The sequence below is a fragment of the Dama dama genome, chromosome 12, assembly GCF_033118175.1.
Source record: "Dama dama isolate Ldn47 chromosome 12, ASM3311817v1, whole genome shotgun sequence".
Taxonomy (NCBI): Eukaryota; Metazoa; Chordata; class Mammalia; order Artiodactyla; family Cervidae; genus Dama; species Dama dama.
In genome coordinates, this window is record NC_083692.1 from 71,834,914 (window position 1) to 71,859,274 (window position 24,361).

The 24,361-nt window shown below is 40.8% G+C and overlaps 1 protein-coding gene across 3 annotated transcripts in view; it reads right to left on the bottom strand.

Moving 5' to 3' along the window:
- FMN1 (formin 1) overlaps positions 1-24,361 on the bottom strand; it is a 441,751-nt gene that overhangs the window by 26,309 nt on the left and 391,081 nt on the right. For all 3 annotated transcript variants that reach the window (XM_061157645.1, XM_061157643.1, XM_061157646.1), the window contains 2 exons: positions 15,520-15,571; positions 10,427-10,576 (listed from right to left, as the gene is read on the bottom strand). In XM_061157645.1, coding sequence (XP_061013628.1) covers positions 10,427-10,576; positions 15,520-15,571 — 202 coding nt within the window. The remainder of the gene's footprint in view (positions 1-10,426; positions 10,577-15,519; positions 15,572-24,361) is intronic.

The window sequence follows — 24,361 nt, forward strand, 5'->3', positions numbered from 1 at the left end:
TTATTCCCTCTTCAGAGTCTGACCCTTGACCTTGACTAACCCTTCTATCCCCATGGCCCTCAGGCCAGTCTCACTAGCAGCCATGGTAAGACAGACCAGCCAGAAAGTAAGGCAGGTCTTAGACTTAAAAGACAGCTCCTTACACATCAGAATCTAGCCTCTCAGTGATTCCATGATAAATTAGCCCATCACTTCCACTTCCTACATTTGACAACTTTCTCTACCTCATTCCTAAGATATTTTTCTATTTACAATGAAGGAAGTCCTCCTAGACACCGCATTTCACCAGCTTACACAATCAGTCACTTGATAGCTTTTGTGGGTTATCACTAGTAGTACCCAAACACACTTTGACTTCAAATGATTAATTGCAGAACAAAGGCCGCTTCCGTTTGCAGAGTGTCTCCCCCAAGACACAGGGGAGTGGAAGTAGGGGGGTCCTGGACTTGCAATGGAATGCAATGATCAGTTAAAGCCAATCACTCTGCACTTGGTAGACGAAACACCCTGAGCCGCCTGGGCGATTTAGGTGCAGAGTGAAAGGTAACAGCATTGTGTTTCCTTGTCCAGGGAGAGGCGTCTGGGAGACAGCTTGGAAACTCAAGCCGGCCCTGGGACATAAATCCGCAAGTTTAATTGCAATGCACTCCTAGCCCTTGGAAGACATTTCCAGTCCTGATAATGAAGACATGCACGTGCTTGTAGATGTCCCCTCCTCCTTTGGTTTTGAAACCTCTACCACCAACTGAGTCTCACCGAAAACTGGAACTGATCAGAGCCTGTTTGCAGGGGTGACTAAAACAAAAAGGGGAGGAAGCAGGGTAGATTGGGTGGAGCAGGCAGTCTTTCTGGCGCCCCTCAAATTATACTACCCAGGCAGCCCCCCATTCCATCCATTCTCTGCCCAAGGCAGGAGCTGTCAGGAGTCCCACAGATAAGCAATTTAGAAATATTCTAGCTGAATGAAGGAGACTTACTTTGGGTTTCCATTGCTGTCTGCCAAGCTAGGGAAATAGAGTGTGGACAGATGCTCTCAAAGGTTCTTATGTGAGCTCTAAAGAGGTTTGAGGCTTGGCACAGCCATGAATCCTAAAGATCTTCACTTCCCTTTTTTTTTTTTTTCCTACTTTTTTTTTTTTTTTTTAAGACAAATTGAAAGTAATACAGTCAAGAACAGAGAAGGTGATTGTTTTACCCCACTAACTAGTCTTTCTTGTTTTGAGCATGTCTATCCTCTTTAACCAAGCTATAAAGATTTTAGATACCTGAGCAAAAGCAACCCATGTGGGATATGTTTGGGGAATTCTACCACCTAAGTCTAAATAAATAAGATCTCTCATCTATCAGCAGTAGGCAGCAAATTTTGTAATCAATTTCAACATGCCAAACGAAAACACAGTGATTGTTTATTTGTTCAACAAATATTAATTGAGCACTCACTATGCATGAGGGAATGGAAGATGCCAGAGAGAGAACAAATAAGTGTGGAGGCATTGCTCTCGTCTTCTCTGTGTGTTAGTCACTCAGTTGTGTCCGACTCTTTGCGACCCCATGGACTGTAGCCCGCCAGGCTCCTCTGTCCACGGAATTCTCCAGGCAAGAATACTGGAGTGGATTGCCATTCCCTTCTCCATTGTCTTCTAGGGCTTATGATTTATTTGAGGGGGAAAATGTCTATAACAAAATTAATGGAAAAGAAATCACTAATACCAAAATTAAAGAGACAGTAACCATCTCTTTCCTCCCTCCCAAATTTTGGAGGAAAGATAGCTCACAGAGATCAGAGAAAGCTTTATGAAGGAGGCATTACGTGATCACCAGGTTAAATTCTTTCAGAATAGGAAGCTTCAGAGCACTTAAGGAATAGATATTTTAAAAGTACGTGCTTAAATCAAGCTGATTAAGTGGTGCACGTTTATGTTAGGGGATTGGTTGAAAGTAGTGAGACTCCCTGGGAATATGAACTTCTTCCCATCTCCAAAGCTGATCTGATAGATTTCATCAGGGGATGAAGCCAAGGCATTTACTGAAGCAACCAAACACAAACTGTGTTCTTGCTCATCTTCTCTATGAGGAGCTTTCTAAAATGGCGAGTCCCTAGGTTCTACCCCTCTGCGATTCTGATTTGGTAGATCTGACAAAGCTCTCCAGGTGATTTAGAAGACCTGCCAAATTTGGAAGTGACTGATATCCAGCATTACCATACAGGCTTCTGAATCTCTTCTACAACTTTTGCAGAGGGTGGCCCTTTTGATGGCTAACCATCTTCCCAAAGTGCCCCCTAGCCCCCTCATTTTTCCTAGGAATTCACTTCCTCCTCCACACTCACCCTGCCCAGGATCCTTAATGCTCACTCAGCATCATTTTGTACTATGTTGAAAAGTCCTTTCTCTATCAATAAACAATTATCAGGCTCTACACTGGAGATGTACCATAGAAGATACGACAAGGAATGGGCTTATATCCTAAAGGTGGAAAAAGACATGTAAAGTGCCACAATAACACGTTGGAATGAATTAAGTGCTAAAGCATAGTAAGAAAAACATGCTATCTGATACCAGAGGAAGGTGTAGTTCTTTTATTTAGGGGAGAGGCGTTGGAGGTAGCCCACACAATGAGAAAACAAGGGAAGGATGTGCAGATCTGAGTCAACATCCTGAGTGAGGGAGATGAGGATATGGGAAATGAGGCTGGAAAATAGGCTAAGGTAAGTTTTTGGACGCTCATGCTCTAAGTTGGGAGAAATATGGAATTATTGAAAGAGCTCAAGCTTTAGTTGTCACATAAGACCTAGGTTCTTATGCCCATCCTGTACCTTAGGAGTGAAACTGTGATGCTGGCAATTCATTTACTCTCTCCTCTGCTTAGTTGTACAACAGCAATACACCTTTTCAGGGCTGTTGTAAGGCTCTCAAAGTTAATAAATATAAGAACCAGTCAAGGCTGATTTTCTTCCTTTTATTTCAGAACAGAATATGCTTAAATAGGAGTATGTTTAAGGAAACAGATGCAAAGTCAACATTGTTAATCAGCTATAACCCAACACAAAAAGTTAAAAAATGTATATATGTTACAGCTAAGTATAAGTAAAAAGAAATAGATGTGATCTAACTTCTGTTTTAAAAAGATAACTGGATACAATATTAAGTGCCAGTGAAGAGGAGATAGAAAAACTATAGGCAGAGAGAAGAGTCGGAGGATGTAGCAGTAATCCAGGGAGACATAAGGTCCTGAACTAGGGCAAAGTCTCTGAGAAAACAGGGTGAAAAAGCAGCCACTAAGGAGGCAAAGCTGAGAAGTTTGCAATGAGTGGAAAGTGAATCTTGTAGCATTAATATGATTCCAGTTTCCAGCCTGCCACTGACTAGTAGGAGGAGGAGAGGGAAATGAATGTGTTCCCTAACCAAAGGAAGCTAGGGAGCCTCAGAGGAGTAGGCATACTGAATCGCAGATGAAGGCTGGGCAGCCTGTGGGAATGCTCAGTGTGAAGTAGGAGATTTGAGTCCAAGACTTAGAACTAAGAGGTTGCTTCTGGGTAGGAGGACTGGGCAAAGAGGTGTTCAATGAAGTTGTGAGAATTATTGGGATTAACTAGGGACAGAGTACAAAGAAGAAAAGAGGAACAGGGATCCGAACCCTGGGGAAGATCCATGCTTAAGGAACAGAAGAAAAAGAGGAGCTGATGAAGGAGATGGAAGAGGGATGGTCACTTTGCAGAAGGAGCCCCAGAATACCCTCAGAGCACCTTCAAGATGGAAGAAACTAGCATCAGTGTCAAAAGCTAGTAATGGCAAGAAGTCAGATGCTTGATTCCGCAAATGGGAAAGGGGGCAAAGTCTGCCAATGATCTCAACATTCATTTCTCTCTTTAGTAACATTTCTCTCTTTAGTAACAGAAATCAGGGCTTCCCCAGTGGTTCAGACAGTAAAGAATCTGCCTGCAATGTGGGAGACCTGGGTTCGATCCCTGGGTTGGGAAGAGTCCCTGGAGAAGGAAATGGCAACCCACTCCAGTATTCTTGCGTGGAGAATTCCATGGACAGAGAAGCCTGGTGGGCCACAATCCACGGGGTCACAAAGAGTCAGACATGACTGAGTGACTAACACTCATCAGTCTTTAGCTGGGCCCTGGCTCCTAGAAAAACCTGCATTACCTGGCCTCCCTTGCATAGAGCTGTGAGACTGAGTTCTGCCTAGTGAAATATGTGTACCTTTCAGGCCACACCCTTTAAAGGAAAGGGTGTGCCAGCCCCTTTCCACGGACGGGAACTCAGAGCTGGTGGACATCATGTGAGCCATTGGCCTTGCGAATAAGGACCACACCTAATGATGGTGGTCACAAAAGTAAACGAATCTGGATGCGGGATTTCTAAACAATTTACACTCAGATTGTTATGCAAAAGTAAAATTTACTTTGGTCTTTGTTATGGCAGCAGAGCCTTCATCCTTACTGACACAGAAAGGAGAGTGTTATGGAAAAGGAAGTGCAGAGATGAATATAAACTCTTCTTTTAAGAAGCTGGAAGGAACAGGAAATAGATAATTTCCAGAGGCAAGAGGATCAAAAGAGGAGTTTTAGTTTTTGAGAATCAATGATCCCGTAATTTTTACCATTAAAAAATCTACTATCTCCTCTCCTTATTCATGACATATTTTTAACTTTGCATAGGGGTTTTAATGTTTTAGCTTGGGAAATAAGCAGGTTTAATTCTCTGTGATCAGGATAATCACACATTCTGTTTATAAGTTAACTTGTTGGGACCTATGCTGCTGCTGCTACGTCACTACAGTTGTGTCTGACTCTGCAACCCTATGGACTGTAGCCCACATTTACCATTTGTGTATTTGTACAGAACCGTTCACACTTGACTTAGGAAAGTTCAAAGTTATGCCAATCAACTAGGGGGTGATTATTTGTATTATTAAAGGGGTCCTTTAAAATATGAAGTTTCTTAGCAGTTGCATATATATGTGTTCAGTCACTTGGTTGTGTCTGACTCTTTGCCACCCCATGACCCCCTGTACCCTGCCAGGTTCCTCTGTCCATGGAATTTTCTAGGCAAGAATATTGGAGTAGGCTGCCATTTCCTTCTCCAGGGGATCTTCCCAACCCAGGGATTGAACCCGGGTCTCCTGCACTGCAGGCAGATTCTTTACCACTACGTCACCTGGGAAGCCCTTTTATAGCAGTTAAGTGCATATAAATCATTTAACCACATAACAGAAGGCTGGGGAAAAGAAAGTTAGCTTGTTAGACATTACTGTAATGATCATGATTCAATAAATAAAAATTTTAGTTTGTGGAACTTTTTCCAGGAATAACTTTATCATATAAAGGGAGGAATTCTTGTAATGTCTACACTGCAATCAACAGCTTCTTTGTGGGTTGAGTGACGGCCACTCCAAGTCCCCAGCTCCTGGTCCTAAAGTGACCTGAGCAGTGGGGCCCTGAGAACAGCTCTGGGATAACCCCACAACAGCTCTGAACCATCTGCTGTCAAGGGTATGGCAGTTGCATAATTAACCATAATTGCTGCAACTAGTACACTTAAAACAAAAACTCTGTTGTTATTTAGCTGAACTTAAAACACCCCAACTAATAGTCCATTCCCCCATGGTGTAAATTACAGTTATGTATATAACAAAATGTCTTATTTGCATTTCATATAAAATTTACCAAACTCCTTATTCACTCATTACTCAGCCATTATGGGTTTTTAAATGGTACTTTTAAAGTTTGACTTGGCTCAGGGTTGAATTATTTGTCAAGACTTTATTCCTGGAGTCATGACTCCCCTGGGACTTCTTTACCTTTTGCAAATTCATAGCTCATTTTGTGGGCAGCAGTGGTTTGTGGCCTCTATATGTGCATGTGTGGGCATATGTGGGGAGCAGTCTTAACATATCCTAGAGAGTGGGAAACTTCATAAGGAAGAGTTGTATATGCCAGAGTAATTAAACAGGAAAAAAGAAAAAAAGCAGAAAGTGAGTAAAGAATAGTCAATGAAGGTAGCAGCAAAAATTAAGTTACCTCCTTGCCACTATGCATATGGTTCCGATAACCCATTGATTTAATAAGAAATGTGTGTTACAAAAATTCATTGAATGTTTGCATGTCAAGAGACACAAATACAAAAGTGAATGAAAAGGTAAAACTGAACCAAAGCTGCTTCTGAAAATAAAAATCTTGATGAACTTTCATAAACCAGCAAATGCAATGTTGGATGAAGATAAGCAGAGGAAAATTTTTTGTGTGTATACTTTTAATGAAAAAAATGTGGTCTTCAAGACCAACCTGAGTATTTTAGGGGAGGAGCTGGGGGTGTGAGCCAAGGTAGCTGCTGACAGTTACTAAGGCCAAGAGGACAGTGGAAACTCTGCTTGTCTCCAAAGCTCGCCCCAACTCACCACCACACCTTGGCTTGAAATATATTTTGGTCTAGTCCCCTATGAGCTCAGGAGCAAAGGTGAGGGACATTATCTCAGAAAGACAATGCACAGTTTCTCAGAATATATAAAAAAAAAAAAAGTTTCTTGATTCATAGAGATTTCAAACCAGAAAAGATCTTAGTAAGCATTTAGTTCCTGCCTCATCCCAATACATACCTTTTACAAATGTGATATTTGGGTCCCTCAAGCAATAAGTGACTGGCTCAAGATCATAAAGCAGACTAATTGCATAAAAATGCCGATTTTCAACTCTCTATCCAGAAGTCATTTTTTATACTATGGAGCACTTCCAGTACTCAGGAAGGGTAGAAGAGCCTGGTATATTTCACTAGAGAGTAAGTTCTAGTACTTGGGCAGCATGAGGACTGGGTGGGTCACAGACTGAGCACAGACTAGGGAGCGGGGCACTCTGAATTTGTGTCCAGTCTTAGAAGCTTGCCATTTTGGCTTAATAATGGCTTTCATGACAAGCAAAGTTTAATGCTGTTATATACCATCATATAGTAGCTTGCTCTTCCACTGACAGAGTTAATCCACAGGTAAACCATACCCCCAGTTAAGTACTATTTCTTCAACTCAAATACCAAATTGTGTCCTGACACCATCTTAATAATAGGGTTTATCATTCATTTGCAAGGCACAAGCATACTGAATGTTTCAATCAGTCATCTGTGTGTTTAGACATTGTTCTGGGTCTCATGAAGAGTACTTGTTACCCTGCAATGGAGTTGCATCATTCAGTTTTGCATCAAACTAATGTGGTGTTGGAGAAGACCGTTCAGAGTCCCTTGGACTGCAAGAAGATACAACCAGTCCATCCTAAAGAAGATCAGTCCTGGGTGTTCATTGGAAGGACTGATGCTGAAGCTGAAACTCCAACACTTCGGCCACCTCATGCAAAGAGTTGACTGATTGGAAAAGACCTTGATGCTGGGAGGGATTGGGGGCAGGAGGAGAAGGGGACGACAGAGGATGAGATGGCTGGATGGCATCACCTTCCCGATGGGCATGAGTTTGCGTAAACTCCGGGAGTTTGTGATGGACAGGGAGGCCTGGCGTGCTGCGATTCATGGGGTCGCAAAGAGTCAGACACGACTGAGCGACTGAACTGAACTGAACGTGCATTCAAACAGACCATGTTAAGCAGAACAAGGAGCAAATATTGTCTGTCACCTAAAATCTACTTCAAGTGGCCTAAAGTAGTTTTCAAAATTGTCATTTCATTTGGAAGTGACTTTGTCCCTTTGAAAATACTATTATCCATCCTTAAGTTTTCCCAATGATTTTGGGGATTTTAGTTGGCCTTCAAACACATCTAAAAATGAAGTGAATGAAGTTATTGAATCCCAAACTATAGTATTTTTCCCTAATAATTACAAGCTATCAAGTTTTCATTTGGTTACGAACTTAATTTTTGAGGATGTTTTCATACTATGTTATGCTGAAAGTGAAAGTATTAGTTGCTCAATGATATCCGACTCTTTGTGACCCCATGAACTGTAGCCTGCCAGGCTTCTCTGTCCATGGGATTCTCTGGGCAAGAATACTGGAGTGGGTTGCCATTCCTTCTCCAGGGGATCTCCCCGACTCAGGGATTGAACCTGGGTCTGGGTCTCCTGCATTGTAGGCAGAATTTTTACTGTCTGAGGCACCAGGGAAGCCCCCTGATATTTAGTGTTGTTAGGATTTATTGGATTTCTGGGAAAAGTACAATAAAAATGATAACATCAAACAGCATTAAATATAATACTAGAGCAATCATATTATTTCTCATCATTAAAGCAGTCATATTGTTTCTCATTTGATTATAATAGAAGAATTCAAGTTAGTTCTCTTATTTCACCATAATGAATGTGATGCCAATAGTTTGAAAGCTAAAACCCTTAGCAGATATAGAGAACAACTGAAAAATCCCTCATTTCATGAGAAAATCCCGGATATTAACAAGTTTGTTTTAAACTGGATGAGCAGTAACACATATAACGTGCTAAGATTTCTTAACAAAATGATTTTTGTAAACAAGCTGCTTCCACAAATATTTTATGAGCCACCATTAACTTTCAGAGATGTTGTTTTAGGTTGGAAACCTTGGTGATCCATCTCACAAAGCACGGTTGGAATGAAGAAACCCCTGGAACTGCTAAATGAGATCTGAAAAGGGTCCTGGGAAGTCATGACCCTTTAAAGGTGTTGGTTTACAGAGTGTGAAGTGGGCAATTCACCGGCTACACCCAGGAAGCAGCACAGCAAGTGACCGTCACTAGGGGGACAGGTCATTCTGAAGGGCAGCTGGAACCACCGCAGGCCCAAAGTGAGCGTGGTCCAACTTCTGTGATAGGGAAAAACTCCATGTGGAATATGGTTCAGTATTTCAGTAGTAGTTTATCCAAATGAAAAGCGATTCATTACCCTCTCTGCTGGTGTTTTGGGACTATTTTCAGGGCTCCAATGAAAAGGAGAAATTCACTAAGGGCTATGATCAAAGTCTAAGATGTAAAATCTCAAGCAAAGGCAGGACATTCAGGGCCCGCCAAGGAATTCCCTGGCCTTCGGGTGTGGACGTGGAGAGCTGACTAGCCTGCTGCTACCTCGTTAGAGACAGAAGAACTTGGCTCTGCCACTTTTCTGAGGCTCACAGAACACAGAATGCATTCCACAGAAGCTTATTTTAGCTTAAAGGGCTAAACAAGAGATTGCGGGGTGAGAACAATGGGTTGGATGTCAAGATTTTTAGGATTTTTTTTCATGCTGTTATCAACAATCTATTTTCTTAACAATGTCACTTAACTTTTTTCTGCTTCACTGTATAATGGGTATACTCAGTTTAATTCCCATGTTCCAAAAGAGGTATGGTGGAAGAAGATATGTTGATACACATTTTTTAAAGCTCTGTGACTTCCTTAGAAAGCAAGCATAAGAAAAAATTCCCAGAGAAAATATTTATAGATTTAGTAAAACTGAGTCAAGAAATCTCTAAATTATGAGTTTTTTAAGGTAGCTTTATAAGGTAAAATATATTAGTGTGCTGTGTGTGTCTGTATGTGTATAGCTATATTATATATACACTTTTTCTCTGATTCCAAAGTAAAGAACAGAAGTACTGAATTTTGGACTTTAGGGTCTCAATGTTTAGTGAGCTATAGATGCTACAATTAAACCACTTCCCTTCATTTGTTGAATTTTTTTTTTGTCTCCAACTCCACTTTGAATGACACTCTCATACATCTGTTCTGCAGGAGTAGTAGCAAGACCTGTTTGAAGTTTAAATCCATGACACCCTTTGTAGAACAGTGGCAACCTGATCAAAACACTGATCAAGCAGAAATGCTTTTTTTTTTTCCCCCTGATCAACAGGGCCAAACGCAGTCTTTCTCTAAGGAGAACGAACACACACACTCTCCCTATATTCAGTGCCGAGGTTTTCCTTCTACCCCCAACTAATAAAATCAGGAGGTTGCAATGAGGCGAGCGGCACGCAGTTTGATGTCCTCAGCAGGATGCGGGGAGTCAGAAGTGGTGCTGTAAATCCAGAGCGGGGCTTCCACACCGTGTTAAGTGTGGCCCGACTCCCAGAGACTTCCCTTTGATGCGAGTTCAGTATATTAATGGGAAAAGCATTCACTTTTATTTGTCTGTACTGTCTGCGACAGCAAGGCTGCCTCATTTAGCTTGGGCCGACATGAAAATGCACAGAGAAGCAATCTGTTGCAAATTAGCACAGCTCCCCTTTCATTCACTAGCTAGTAATTGGAAGGGGTTAAGAAAGTGTAACTTATCAGATCACGTGAGAGGATCTGCCCGTGTGGACAGCAAGCCCTCCCACCCCCACATTTCCTTATAAACTCTCAATAAGCCTTCCCTGACGTCCACTTGATCTGAAAGGCAATGCTGACACAGGTGAGATGTACACGCCTCACTGGGGTTGAGAAGGTGGTTTCCTAGACTCCCAGGGTTAACCCGTCTATTAGAGCCTTACCTTTCTTTAGATATGTTTTTACTCTCCCGTTTCCAGATTGTCTTGAAGTCACTGCAAAATTCGTACCACACCATAAACACGTAGTTGGGTGTGATCTCCTTCTCACCAGACTTTGGCTTCATCCCAAAATAGCCTACTGTTGTTTCAAAACTGCAAATGTAGAGGAATAACAAAGTGTGAGGTGGAGGGTGAGAAGCTGTCAATGTCAAAACCCATTATGTGAAGGGAGAAGACACTCGGAACTCCTCACCGCCCCCAACCCCCAATCTTTTCTAGCTCAGAAGCCAGGCTTAGCAGTCACAGTGGCTTATGCTAAGCCTAAGTATTGAAGCCAATTTTCTAAGAAATTCAACATGATTGGGGATACTCTTGGACACATCTTATCGGCATAAAATCAGCATGAATAGTTTCAGTGTGTACATAGGTAAAAACTTTGGGGTTTGTTCTTCATCTCAAATCCGTGTCATTTACCCACTCTTTGTGTTATGCTGAATGATTACATGGAACACTGATGCCATGTTGGTTCTGTACCACTAGCAGCGGACAGTGAGAAAGCCTGCAGGGAATTCTCAATCTGTTGAGTGCTCCATGCAAAATAAAGAGACTGTTTTATCCTTATTCTGGCATCTGCTGGCTTTGTAATCTTGGGTCAATCATTCAACACTTGACTCTCAATTTCCTCAAGGGTAAAATAAGAGACTTAGACTATATGATCTTTAAGAAGGCTACATTTTAAAGCTTATCATAAGAATACAAGCCACCAATGTACAAAAATACATATAATTGAGGATGTAGCAAGGACTGGAGGAAAAACCATTTTTGGTCTTAAAAATGATCTCTAATCTGGGTCAGAAAAGAATCCAGGTTTTATAAGGGTGATTCCCAGATATCACTAAGAAACTCCTGACCAACCCCATGGAGGCTTGTTCCCAGATGACTACCCAGGCCCCCCAAGCAGCCCTTCTTGGAGGCACCAGCTTTGCAGCAATTTATAGCTCTGCACTCAATCCTTCCCCCCACCCACTCCAAGCCCCACAAGCTCATTTGCCGTGAGCAAGAACACTTAAATAAATGACCCCCTTTTCTAGGGTGTTGGAAACTAATCAAAGCAAGAATGACTGGCCAGGGTTTATTACTCAATGCTCTATCATCTGTTCAGACACAGGGTTTTTTTTTTTTTGTGGCCATCCCGAATACGGACTTTCTAATGGAACTCTATTCAACAACGATTGTAAAACCCTGAAGCCCCGTTACTATTATGGAGCATACTTTCATCTCGTTCTCAGTTATTGGGCAATATGTATCTCATAAGATTTTATCACATTTCACAGATGAACTGTTAATTGATTCCATAGCTATGATTAGGCGAGATCCAAGCTGGAGCTGCAGCTCTGAGTCCCATAAATTCTTTGTGCTTCTGTAAATAATAAATCTGTTTTTAATGCAAATTAAAACTACTGGTCAGGGAATTTTGGCTCTCAGTTATTAAAAGACTAGAAGTGCATAGGTGGAGAAAGGCAATAACTGCAGTAATTTCTTAAGGGACTCTCTTATAATTCCAAACACACATATTCTGGAGCAAAACCAGAAAGGAGCAATGTCCACTTTTGCTCAGACATGACTCCTAATTCCGCGGCGGTCAAAACACTGATAAAGCCCAATGCACAGTCTACAGCATATACTTTTATTTCATTCAAAATGTAAACTACATCGATTATATTATAGCATGGAAATATGTACGGAGAGAGTTCTGTAACCTAAAGGAACAGGCCATGAATTTCTTATGGAGTCACAAGGTTTTAAAACTGGAAGGGATTTGGGGTCAGTCTGTCCAATGTTCCCATCTTACAGATGAGAAAACAGAGACCTAGAAAGACTGAATGACCTTATTCATTGGCAGAACTGGGTCTACGGAATCATTTCTCAGTGAAATGCTTTCTCTGCTCTACCCACTGTTCTGTTGTCCATACTCACTGACACATGTATTTAAGAAATAAAATAGTCAAATTTTGGTTTGTTTCCACTTTTGACACAGTTGCTGCTTGTATGACACATAACATGCATTATCCCCCGCATTATTTTTCTCTCTTCCTTATTTGGACCTTCTACGCAGAAACATATTTACTTGTGCACTTTAGAGAGAAGAGAAAGTGTTTCATGTTTAGTGTTCAGAGGGACAAATTATCTTCCTACTTTTCCAGCAGGATATAGTGAAGAGCACAGAAACGCCAGTTACCACTGTGCTTTAACCCCAACTCTGGCATTCTTTGGAGTGTAGATGGCGAGACCAAGACGCCGAAAGTATGATGCTGCTTCAGAGAATGACAGCATTGTTTGGTGGGTTATTACAGAGCTTGAGAAAAGCATTTCATCATCCTGTGGGCCTTGCTCTTTCTAGCTCTGAAATGAAGCTAACCATGTACCCTCACCACCTTTCCCCGGGGACGGGGGAGCCTGACTTGCTAACCCTCAAAGAGGATGAAAACTAAAGGAAGAATGAATTTCAGCAGCTTCTCCCCTATGTGTTTAAGAAAGCAAGTGAACCTCTTCAGAAGAACCAACGCAAACAGAGTTGCAGAGGATGGCCTGGCTTTGGCACTTGGCAAGTTTAACGAAGACAAAGCCACTCTGAGGGTGTGCCTCGTTGAATTTCAGTGTGATCCCTTTGTTCCAGGAAAAGCTAAACGCCAGAATATGAACCCACAGCTATCTGATAAGGTCTAGACTACTCCCTCCCATCCCCAAACACAACTCTCTTCCTTTCAAATTCAATTCTGATTCACAGAAGACTGATTATTGAAAACCTTCTGTAATTTGGACATGAAAACTGCTGCTATTTGACAAAATTGGAATTTTCTTTTGTTTCTCAGCAGGTAACTAACATAGTTTTCAACTTTTGAAAGACAGGTTTCTAATTGTATATTAGGTTCTATAAAACCTCTCTACCCCACTCTCAATTGCTCCCTGATTCTTTTTCTCTCTGCTGTAACTCCCTTTTTTTTTTTTGGTCTGATTCCATCTTTTTCAACTCAGCTAAACATTTTGATTTTGAGAGCTCAGACAACGATTCTATCAAAGAGCCCATGGCAAAGGGAAGGGTTTTTCTTTTGCAGCATTGAGATGCCAGGGCAGAACATATCCGCTTATTGCCCCTCATGCATGCCTTCAGAAACTGCTGAGGAAAAGCAAATATTCCTTAGCCTCAGAGTAAATTGTTTCTCTTGAGAATACAACATAAGAATTTCCTAAATCTCACACAAATTTTGCAACACTGACCACCAACCTCCTTCAAGAGTGTAACCAAACAACTGTGGTTTCTACATTAAAGATGGGATCTAACATATTTCATGTATGACATGAAAGCTAGACTACCTTCACCACAAAGTCACGGAAAACGCTGACAACCAAAATTTATGACCCCCCTCAGCATAGCTAATGCACAGCAGCAACATCAGCCCCTCTCACGAGGGCCTCCTTTTCCTGGAGCGAGAATCTTGAAGAAGAATTAGATATTTGACATCCACCTTGGAAAATGAAATTTTGTTTGGCCTGATACCCATGTGCCCTTGTGAATGGTCTTTTTTTATGCTTGTGGGATATTTATATAACACAGACACACCAGCTTGACATGCTGATGAAGGGAAGCTTAATACAGGGATAATGTAAAATATATATAATACTTAGGGGATAAAGTCAATAAAGGGGCACAATCTAAAAATCTATAAACAGAATCATGTGATCATCTTGGTTGTTAAAATTACCATGCAAAGATGATAATCATGATTCAAGAACATGTCTGCACTTAGAACATTGTGAGATTAGCCTTCACCTTGCTTTTAAGCATTTTAATTTTATTGGCACTTAAGTGGGATGAAGGGCAAGATGTCGGCATTCGTCAATGCAGAGCAGAAACAGCTCTGACTTCTGACTTTCAGAACTCTCAGAAATTGTGCTGAAACCGGAGGAAAAGGGCTCATTTCTAGAGCTTGTTCACTTGCATTTAGTGAACTCTTCTCCTCACACATTTGTCAAGTTCATTTTTACCTTATATACTGTTTCCTGTCCTTATCTCTTATTTAATTTTCTGGTACTTTTTAGAATGGGTCCCAGCAAACTTTTTCTCAGTTTTTTCAGCTCTGAGTATGAGAAAGCCTAAGTGTATTCCCCCTCACCTTTCTAAGAGTGGGAGCGGGCCAAGCTGACTAATGCCGGCCAACTGCCAAAAAGAAAAACCACCATAAGGCGAGGGGTTAAGATCATTACTGAGCTCTAACAGGTGAGGTGGAGAGTTTCACTTGGGTGCCTATTAAGAGAAACAAGAACACAGAAGAGGTCTGAGGTAGGTGAGAGGTTGAATAGAAGACCTCTGAGGTCTCTTTCCCAACTTCTGGGGGAGTTTTCTGGGCACAGAGAGAGATGAGTCCCTACTCTCCAGCTGCCCCCTGTTTACCACATCCTCCAGAACCTGAGGAGAAATGTCTGTCTCTTAGGTACCGGTAATAATTGGTTTAATCTAGTTGTACTACTAAGAAGGGTCCTGTTTTTCCCAGCTTCCATGGAGTCTTTAGGAGCAGAGTAACGGGAGAGAGTAAAACAGACGGAAATAGTGTCAGACCTCGTGAGGCAGGTGGGTCACTCCCGGATGATTCCCTGCTTCTTGAGGAAAACTATTCCCAAGGGCAATTCCTGGAGTTTTTCCCTCCAGCTCTCCTTAGACTCAAACTGCTCCTGGATGCACAGTCTTCACAGGCGGGGTGGGGGGCGGGGGAGGCGGTCAAAAGAATGACTAATCATTCATTATGCTAAGTGAAATCAGCCAGTCATAAAAGGAAAAGTTCTGTAGATTCCGCTTACACAAGGTACCTAGTCAAAGTCACAGAGAGAGAAAATAGGATGGTGATTGCCAGGCTGAAGGAAGGAGAGAATGGGGGCGTTATGGTTTAATGAGTACAGAGTCTGCCCTTGGAGAAGAAGAAAAAGTTCTAGAGAAGGCTGGTGTTGACGGCTGCATAGCAGTGTGAATGTTCTTAATAATAATAAAAAAAAAGAATGGATGGTCAAAGGGAGTCTTGAGGCCAGTCAGGGCTGCTTACCTTTTCTGTGCATTCTCCAAGTGACTTTCTTCCATTTTATGTTCCTTTTTGGCTGTGAAAGAGAATGAATTATGAATCAGAACAGCATTTTCTTCCATCATATCCTTTGTGTAATCTGACTTCGATTATACCCATTTATTATCAAAATAAGTCCAAATTCAGGGGTTGGCAGCCCTGCCACACGTCCTGGTGATTGTATTCAATTCTCTATATCCATTATCACTGCTTTCTTGTTAACAGCTATAGCTAATGGTGACCATAAATATAATTCATTTTTCTTTCTGGAATACTTTTGAAAGGGGTGATATTGTTAATTATGCTGAACAAAGGCTTAAAGTGGGATGATCTTGGCCAGACTGGATCATGTGGTCACCCAAGCCATAGCTGGCCTCTTTTTGACCCTTTGACATGTGCTCAACAACCCCACTCCCTCAAAACAACAACATAAACTCAGTACCATTTGTAGCAGTTCTGCTCAGATTCAAAGGATTTCACTGGAATCATTGCATATGCTGTCTCTATACCCATGGTCTAAGGACGACTACGGTCTCTTTTCTTAGAACAATGTTTTAAATGCATTGGAAAAAATACTTATGATTACTAAAGAAATAAATGATACCGAGATAGAATTCTGAATTTACAGATTAAGAACTTTTGGGAAGGTCATATACATACTCCTATATTTAAAATGGACAACCAACAAAAAACTATTGTATAGCATACGGAACTCCGCTCAATGTTATGTGCCAGCCTGGATGGAGGGGGGTTTGTGGGAGAATGGATATATGTATATGTATATGTATATGTATGACTCCCTTCACTTTTCACCTGAAACTATCACATTGTTAATTGGCTATACCCCAATACAAAATGCTCTTGGTGTTAAAAAATAAAATAAAAAATAAAATGGATAACCAACAAAAACCTATTATATTTATATATAAAAGAACCCATGTTCTGAAGGACCACAAGGAAACTGGGAGGTTTCATTCTGGAGTGGTTCTTTTATATATTTTCTCTTTAATCAGAATATAATACTGTCATATATGATAATATGATAATACAACTCTTACACTTTAAATATGTCTAGAGAAATCATCAAGACACTCTCTATGAGCCTTAAGATGTCTTTCATTTCGATATGCCATACTCTTGGATTGGAAGAATTAATATTGTTAAATGGCCATACCACCCAAAGCAATCTACACATTTAACATGGTCCCTCTCAAATTACCCATGACATTTTTCACAGAGCTAGAATCAACAATCTTAAAATTTATATGGAACTTTAAAAGACCCAGAATTGCCAAAGTAATCCTGAGGAAAAAGAACAAAGCAGGAGGCATAACGCTCCCAGACTTCAGTCAATACTACAAAGCTATGATAATCGAAACAGCATGGTACTGGCACAAAAGCAGACATATCAATGGAACAGAATAGAGAGGCTGAAATAAACCCATATACCTATGTTCAATTAGTCTGTGACAAAGGGGGCAAGAGTATACAATGGAGAGGAAGTCTCTTTAGCAAGTGGTGTTGGGAAAACTGGACAGCTGCATATAAATCAATGAGGTTAGAATACACCTTCACACCATGCACAAAAATAAACTCAAAATGGCTTACAGACTTAAAAATATGACATGACACCATAAAATTCCTACAAGAGAACACAGGCAAAACATTCTCTGCCATATATTGTACCAGTATTTTCTTAGGTCAGCCTCCCAAAGCAACAAAAATAAAAGCAAAAAGAAACAAATAGGACCTAATCTAACTGGCAAGCTTTTGCATAGCAAAGGAAACCATAAAGAAAATGAAAAGACAACCTGTGAAATTGGAGAGAATGTTCACAGAAGATGTGACCAACAAGGGCTTAATTTCCAAAATACACAAACAGTTCATACAATTCAGCAACATAAAACAAGTAAAAAAGTGAAGAAGACCTAAACAGACATTTCTCCAAAGAAGACATACAGATGGCCAAAAGTGAAGAAGACCTAAACAGACATTTCTCCAAAGAAGACATACAGATGGCCAACAGGCATGTGAAAAGATCAAAACTGCAATGAGATCAAAGATCAAAACTACCTGACATTGGTCAGAATGGCCATCATTAAAAAGTTTAAACAGAACAAGTGCTAGAAGGGTGTGGAGAAAAGGGAACCCTTCTACACTGTTGGTGGAAATATAAGTTGGTGCAGTCACTACGGAAAACTGTACAGAGGTTCCTCAAAAAACTAAAAACAGAGTTGCCATGTGATCCAGCAATCCCACTCATGGGCATACATCCACACAAAACTATAATTCAAAAAGATACATGCATCTCTATGTTCATAGCAGCATTATTCACAGTAGCCAGGGCATGGAAACAACTTAAATGTCCATTCACAGATGAATGCATAAAAATGTGGTACATATATACAATGGAATACTACTCAGCCATAAAAAGGAATTAAATAATGCCATTTTCAGCAACATGGATGGATCTAGAGATTATCATACTAAGTGAAGTAACTCAGAGGAAGACAAACATCATATGGTATCACTTATATGTGGAATCTAAAATATGACACAAATGAACTTACCTGTGAAACAGAAACAGATTCACAGGCATAGACAACAGACATGTGGCTGCTAAGGGGGAGCTGGGGATGAGGAGGGCGGAGGGTGAGTCTGGGGTTCAGTTCAGTTGCTCAGTCGTGTCTGACTCTTTGTGACCCCATGAACTGCAGCACGCCAGGCTTCCCTGTCCATCACTAATTCCCGGAGCTTGCTCAAACTCATGTCCACTGAGTCGGTGATGCCATCCAACCATCTCATCCTCTGTCGTCCCCTTCTCCTCCTGCCTTCAATCTTTCCCAGCATCAGGGTCTTTTCCAATAAGTCAGCTCTTCACATCAGGAGGCCAAAGGATGAAAGTTTCGGCTTCAGCATTAGTCCTTCCAATGGATATTCAGGACTGATTTCCCTTAGGATGGACTGGTTTGATCTCCTGGCAGTCCAAGGGACTCTCAAGAGTGTTCTCCAACACCACAGTTCAAAAGTATCAATTCTTTGGCACTCAGCATTCTTTATAGTCCAGCGCTCACATCTGTACATGACTACTGGAAAAACCATAGCTTTGGCTAGACGGACCTTTGTTGGCAAAGTAACGTCTCTGCTTCTTAATATGCTGTCTAGGTTGGTCATAGTTTTTTTTCCAAGGAGCAAGGGTCTTTTAATTTCCTGGCTGCAATCACCATCTGCAGTGATTTCAGAGCCCCCCAGAATAAAGTCTGTCACTGGTTCCATTGTTTCCCCATCTATTTGCCATGAAGTGATGGGACTGGATGCCATGATCTTAGTTTTCTGAATGTTGAGTTTTAAGCCAACTTTTTCACTCTCCTCTTTCACTTTCATCAAGAGGCTGTTTAGTTCTTCTTTGCTTTCTGCCATAAGGGTGGTGTCATTTGTTATCTAAGGTTATTGATTATTTCTCCCGGCCATCTTGTTTGGGGTTAGCAGATGCAAACTAGTATATATACAATAGAATGAATAAATAACAAGATTCTACTATGTAGCCTTGGGAACTATATTCAATATCCTGTGATAACATATGGAAAAGAATAAAAGAAAAGAATGTATACGTATGTATACCTGAATTACTATGAAGTAGAGCAGAAACTAACACAACATTGTAAATCGACTATACTTCAATTTGAAAAAGATTCCTTTCATTTAATGCTTATGATGTTAAAATGAATAAGAAAAGAAAATCAATCATATCTAGCTATGTTGTGATACCTCATGAAAGGTATTAAAGGATTTTAAAAGCTAGGATATTTGAAAGGATATTAAAAGATTTTAATAGCTAAGATATTTCAAAGGATATTAAATAGCTAGGCTATTTAATAAGCCTAGCTCTGCCATTTACTACCTGTGTGACTGGACAAGTCACTCATGATGAACTGTGTAAGTTTTGGCCTCATCTGTACTATGAGCATAACCACAGAGACTATCATCACACAGACGTGATAAAGATTAAATAAAATAAAACATGTAAAGCCCTTAGCACCTAAGATATGCTTGATAAATAACAGGGCAGGTATTATTAGCATCTCATCATTATTCACTCAATCAATGTAAATTTATTAATTTATTTCCCTGTTCAAAACAGCTTGTCATCACTCCTGATGAAGCCTTTGAAGTCTTTACAATGGGCCAGAGGCCCTGCCAGTCTGCCCCCTGGCTCCCCTGTGATGTCATCTCCTCCGTCTCATGCTTGTTCCTTTCCAGCCTAGCTGGCAGGATGGCTGAAGGAGCACACTTGAGTGTGTGTACTGGGCATCATTGCACCTGCCTTTCCTCTTTCCTGGAGGACACTGCCCACAGCCCCTGTGTGACTGACTCCCTCACTACATTAGGTCTCAGCTCAAATATCACCTTCTCTGATCCTGCCACATCAAAGATCATCCTCTGCCACACATGCCCCGCCTCTTTTCCTTAGAGCCTCTATCTACCCGACAGACTATCCATTTACTCATTTATAACACAACAGTGAATGTAAGCTTCAGGAGAGCAGCCCCTTCATCTGGTCTTAAACATGGAAAAGTGTCTACATGTTAAATAAATTACTCTAGCTAAAAATGTATATACTTGACAATAGTTGCTTAAATAGACAGATACTAAGTTTCCTGAACATGAGACTTTATATTCAGAATATGAACACAGGCTAAAGAAGAATGTCAGGCTAAAACTGTATACTAGAATCTCTAAGTTCAGCAAATTTCAAGAAAATTTTTTATATTAAAATGATTTAGATAGCTACATCATTTTAGGTAAAGTCACAGTCATTGCCATTTTTTTGTGCTATGATTTCCCTAGTTCTTCAAGCAGGAATCTCTGTGAATTAGTTGCGTTCTTGGCCAATCTGACACAGAGAGGTGGCTTGCATCTCTCCTAGGCTACCAAGTTCCCCCAAATATGAAATCGACTAGTGGTTTGTTCCTATCCAGTGACTATTAATTACGTACATGACCAAATAAGGGGGAACATTCCTTTGAGGCCTGAGTGATCTTCCTGGAGCTTACGGGTGCTGTTCTCTGTCACTAGGTGTTTCTAACTGGCTACTTCCACTCTGTGCTAAGCAGACTGTGGTCAAGCCTGTTGCTGCATATAAACTGAGTCACGAGAAGTACCCTTTCCAAACTGAATTAAGCATGAGATGAAGACCGTGCAAGAGCTCTATGAATATACTTATTTGGGGGGAAAAAAACAGTATCCAAATGTAAAAAGAGGTATTGCTAAGCGCCAATGCACACTGCAGAACCTCTGAGGGTTTGGGGGATGAGAGCCTTCAAGAAAAGTAGAAGAACCTGGAGATCGCAAGCTTTCTTAAGTCAAGGGTTTCTGTTCAGACAGAAAAGGCAGCCATTTCCCTGGTGTGACCCTGAAGCCCCACCAGCCTAAAGTATTTCTCCTGCAACGATGTGTGAAATTTCCAACCATGTCATTATCCATTTTAAGTCTCCATGTTCTGAGTAAAACAAAAATGGCATTACCTAGAAGGGAAATGTTTAAAGACAGGAGTCACAAACTCAACTTCCAACATCACCAAAAAATAAGGTAATTGTAGGCCAGGTATAAGAATCATACTATTCCAAATTCTATCTCTAGCTTCTTAATACTAGAACTGACAGTCTCAGTACAAGAGAGTCAGAGCAGAGAGTGGGAGTGAAATGGGAAGGCCAGGCCCCTTCAAGGCACCGGCCACTGCTATTCCATCCTCCTCCACCTTTTCCAGAGAAGCTAGGATTTTTAAACATATGTTCACAAATTTAAAAACATTTTTTCTGTCTGTAGGACAAAGAGCACATTCCTGTTGGTGGTATCTGGCTCTGTAAGCTCTGGTAACTACAGACATCATGACATAGGTGAGTCTCTTCTTTCATTCCATTTGCCAGACTCTGTTTTAGGTGCACGGCACCCCTCAGTGAAGACAGCAGACAAATATCCTATAGAACCTTCATTCTGGGGAAGACAGAAAATTAAACCCGAGAGAGTAAGAAGCAGTGTAAGTAATTTCTGATGAGAGTTAGCAAAAAAAAAAAAAAAAGAAAGAAAAGAAAAGAAAAAACTTCCAGAGCATGGATTGTTCCCTACAGTAGGAGACTCTACCTGGGTTACTCAATTAGGGGTGCCTAGGCAGCCACAGCATGCCACAGAGGTACCCCACACAAAAAGGGAGAGACAAAGTTTAAATTAAAGATGGCACATCTTAGACAGAAACTGTCCTTGTCCTACAAGTAAGACGAGCAGTGGTCATGAATCCAGGTGTGGGCTTTCCTTAGTTTTCTATTGTACAATTCCATGGATAGAGCATAAGTATGCTTCTTTTCCAGTTTAACTTGGTAATAGCTATGGGAGAGGGGGTTTCCCTGGTGGCTCAGTGGTAAAGAGTCCACCTGCCAATTCAGGAGATGCAGGTTTGATCCCTGGGTCAGGAAGATCCCCTGTAGGAAATGGCAACCCACTCCAGTATTCTAGCCTGGAAAATCCCATGGACAAAGGAGCTTTGTGGGCCACAGTTCATGGAGTTGCAAAGAGTCAGAGATGACTGAGCATGCATGTGTGCATGTAGCTAAGAGGGAGGTGGGTAGGCTTCCAGAAGAGTAAGTTTGGAGATGCTGTCAGATACTGACACAGCATGGGGAGGTGGAGAAATAACAGGCATCCCTGACCTTCCTTTTTTCTCTTCTCTTCGCTGTTGCAAAAAGTTGTCTCGTTGTCTCAACAAATTATTTTTCAAATCAAGGGATTAAAACAACTGCTTAGAATGATAACAGTTTCACAACTTAAGATAATAAAAGCAATAAGAAAAACAAACCAGAGTACTGAAAATGAGACATTTTGCTTAACATCAATTCTGTCTTCCAAAGTTCCTTATCAAGACCAGGTATACACTGTGATGATGGTGATTTAATGGAGCGGCCAGGAGAGAGTGTAGTGGTTTTTGCTTGGTGACCTGCCTACAGCATCCTATAATTTCTCTATCACTGATAGAACTGTGTTGCTTTTCTTATATTTTAATCTTCTCCCTTAAAGAGTGATATTTATTTCTTATGTAACTCTATGTCCCAGAGAGAAAGCAACACAGCTTCTTTGGAAGTTTTTTATTTAAGAGATAATTTTGCGGATTTTATTTAGTGCGGCCTTTACTGAATAAAGGCTGTTTGTTTTTGTGTAAATATTTAATGCCTTGGCATTGTGTTTCCTGGTTCACTGGATGGCCATTGTTTTATTAGTTTTCATAAAGTCGCCCCACGATAATGATTCTGAAATTTGTAAGTACTGTGGTCGACCAACTGAAGCAGAAATGGTCCTTACTATTCACTGGTTGCGGGCCCAAGGAATGCAAATCAGAACTCAAGCTACTTAAAGGCCAAGTTTCAAGCCCAGCTCTGCCACTTAATGTCATGGACAAGATGCACATATCCTGTATTCCAGATTCCTCCTCTAGAAACAATGATAACACCTACCTCCCACACAGTTATGAGGGTTACATGAAAAGGGCACAGTTCTTGGTTGAATCAGAATCATTGCAGTCAGATCTTCAATGACTCAATGCCACGCAGAGGCTGCTGGGGATCCAAGCTTCCAGCTGGATGGTTGCTTTGACCAAGTTAAATACAGGTGTGGTAGAGTGGAGACTGCTTGGGCTTTGCGTTAGGTGGACTTGGCTTGAATTTCTGCTCTGCCACTTGTTAATGGAGAGACCTTGGGGAAGTCACCTGACTGCGCTGAACCTTGCCCGTAAAATTAAAATGATAAGATCTTGCAAGGTATTGGACGCACTGACCTTGTGAGAGATGAACACAGTGACTAACACACGCCAGGTACCCATGGATGATTGGTTAGAATCAAATTCTACTGATTGGCTAGAAGCAAATGCTAGTAGTCACCACTCCAGCTCTTTGACACTGGGATGAATAGTACACAATTGCAAGCCAAATGTTCTTTTCTTGTTTGAGAATGTTAACAACCATTCTCAGTAGATGTTAATTTTCTTTGATGTCATTTTCACATCAGATCAGGTGTGCTCAGGTGCTTAGTCATGTCCAACTCTTTGCAGCCCCATGGACTACAGCCCACCAGGCTCCTCTGCCCATGCAATTTTCCAGGTGAGAATACTGGAGTGGGAAGTGGGGTGCCATGTCCTACTCCAGGGAATCCTCCTGACCCAGAGATCAAACCCACATTCAGGTATCCTCTGCTCAAACCTGTTTTCCCACTTTACTCACAAAGCTGATGCTGCCTTTTTTTTGTTGTTGATGGTCTCCTTTGCTGTGCAAAAGCTGTAAAGGTTAATGAGATCCTATTTTTTTAATTTTGCTTTTATTTCCTTTGCTTTGGGAGACAGATCAAAAAACACTGTTGTGATTTACATTTAAAAAAGTTCTACCTAGGAGTTTTACTGTTTCTGGTCTTACATTTAGGTGTTTAATCCATTTTAAGATTATTTTTTAATATGGTGAGAGAAAATGTTCTATTTTCAATCTTTTATATATAGCTATTAGAAAGAATTTAAGGAAACAATTCTCATTTACAATCACATCAAAAATAATAAAATATCTAGAAATAAACCTACCCAAAGGTGTAAAAGATATATACTCTGAAAACTGTAAGATATGATGAAAAGAAATTGAAGATGACAGAAACAGATGGGGAAAGATAAACCATGTTCTTGGACTGAAAGAATATTGTTAAAATGACCATACTATTCAAGGTAATCTACAGATTTAATGCAATCCCTACCAAAATATGAAGGGTATTTTCCACAGCACTAGAACAAATAATTTTAAAA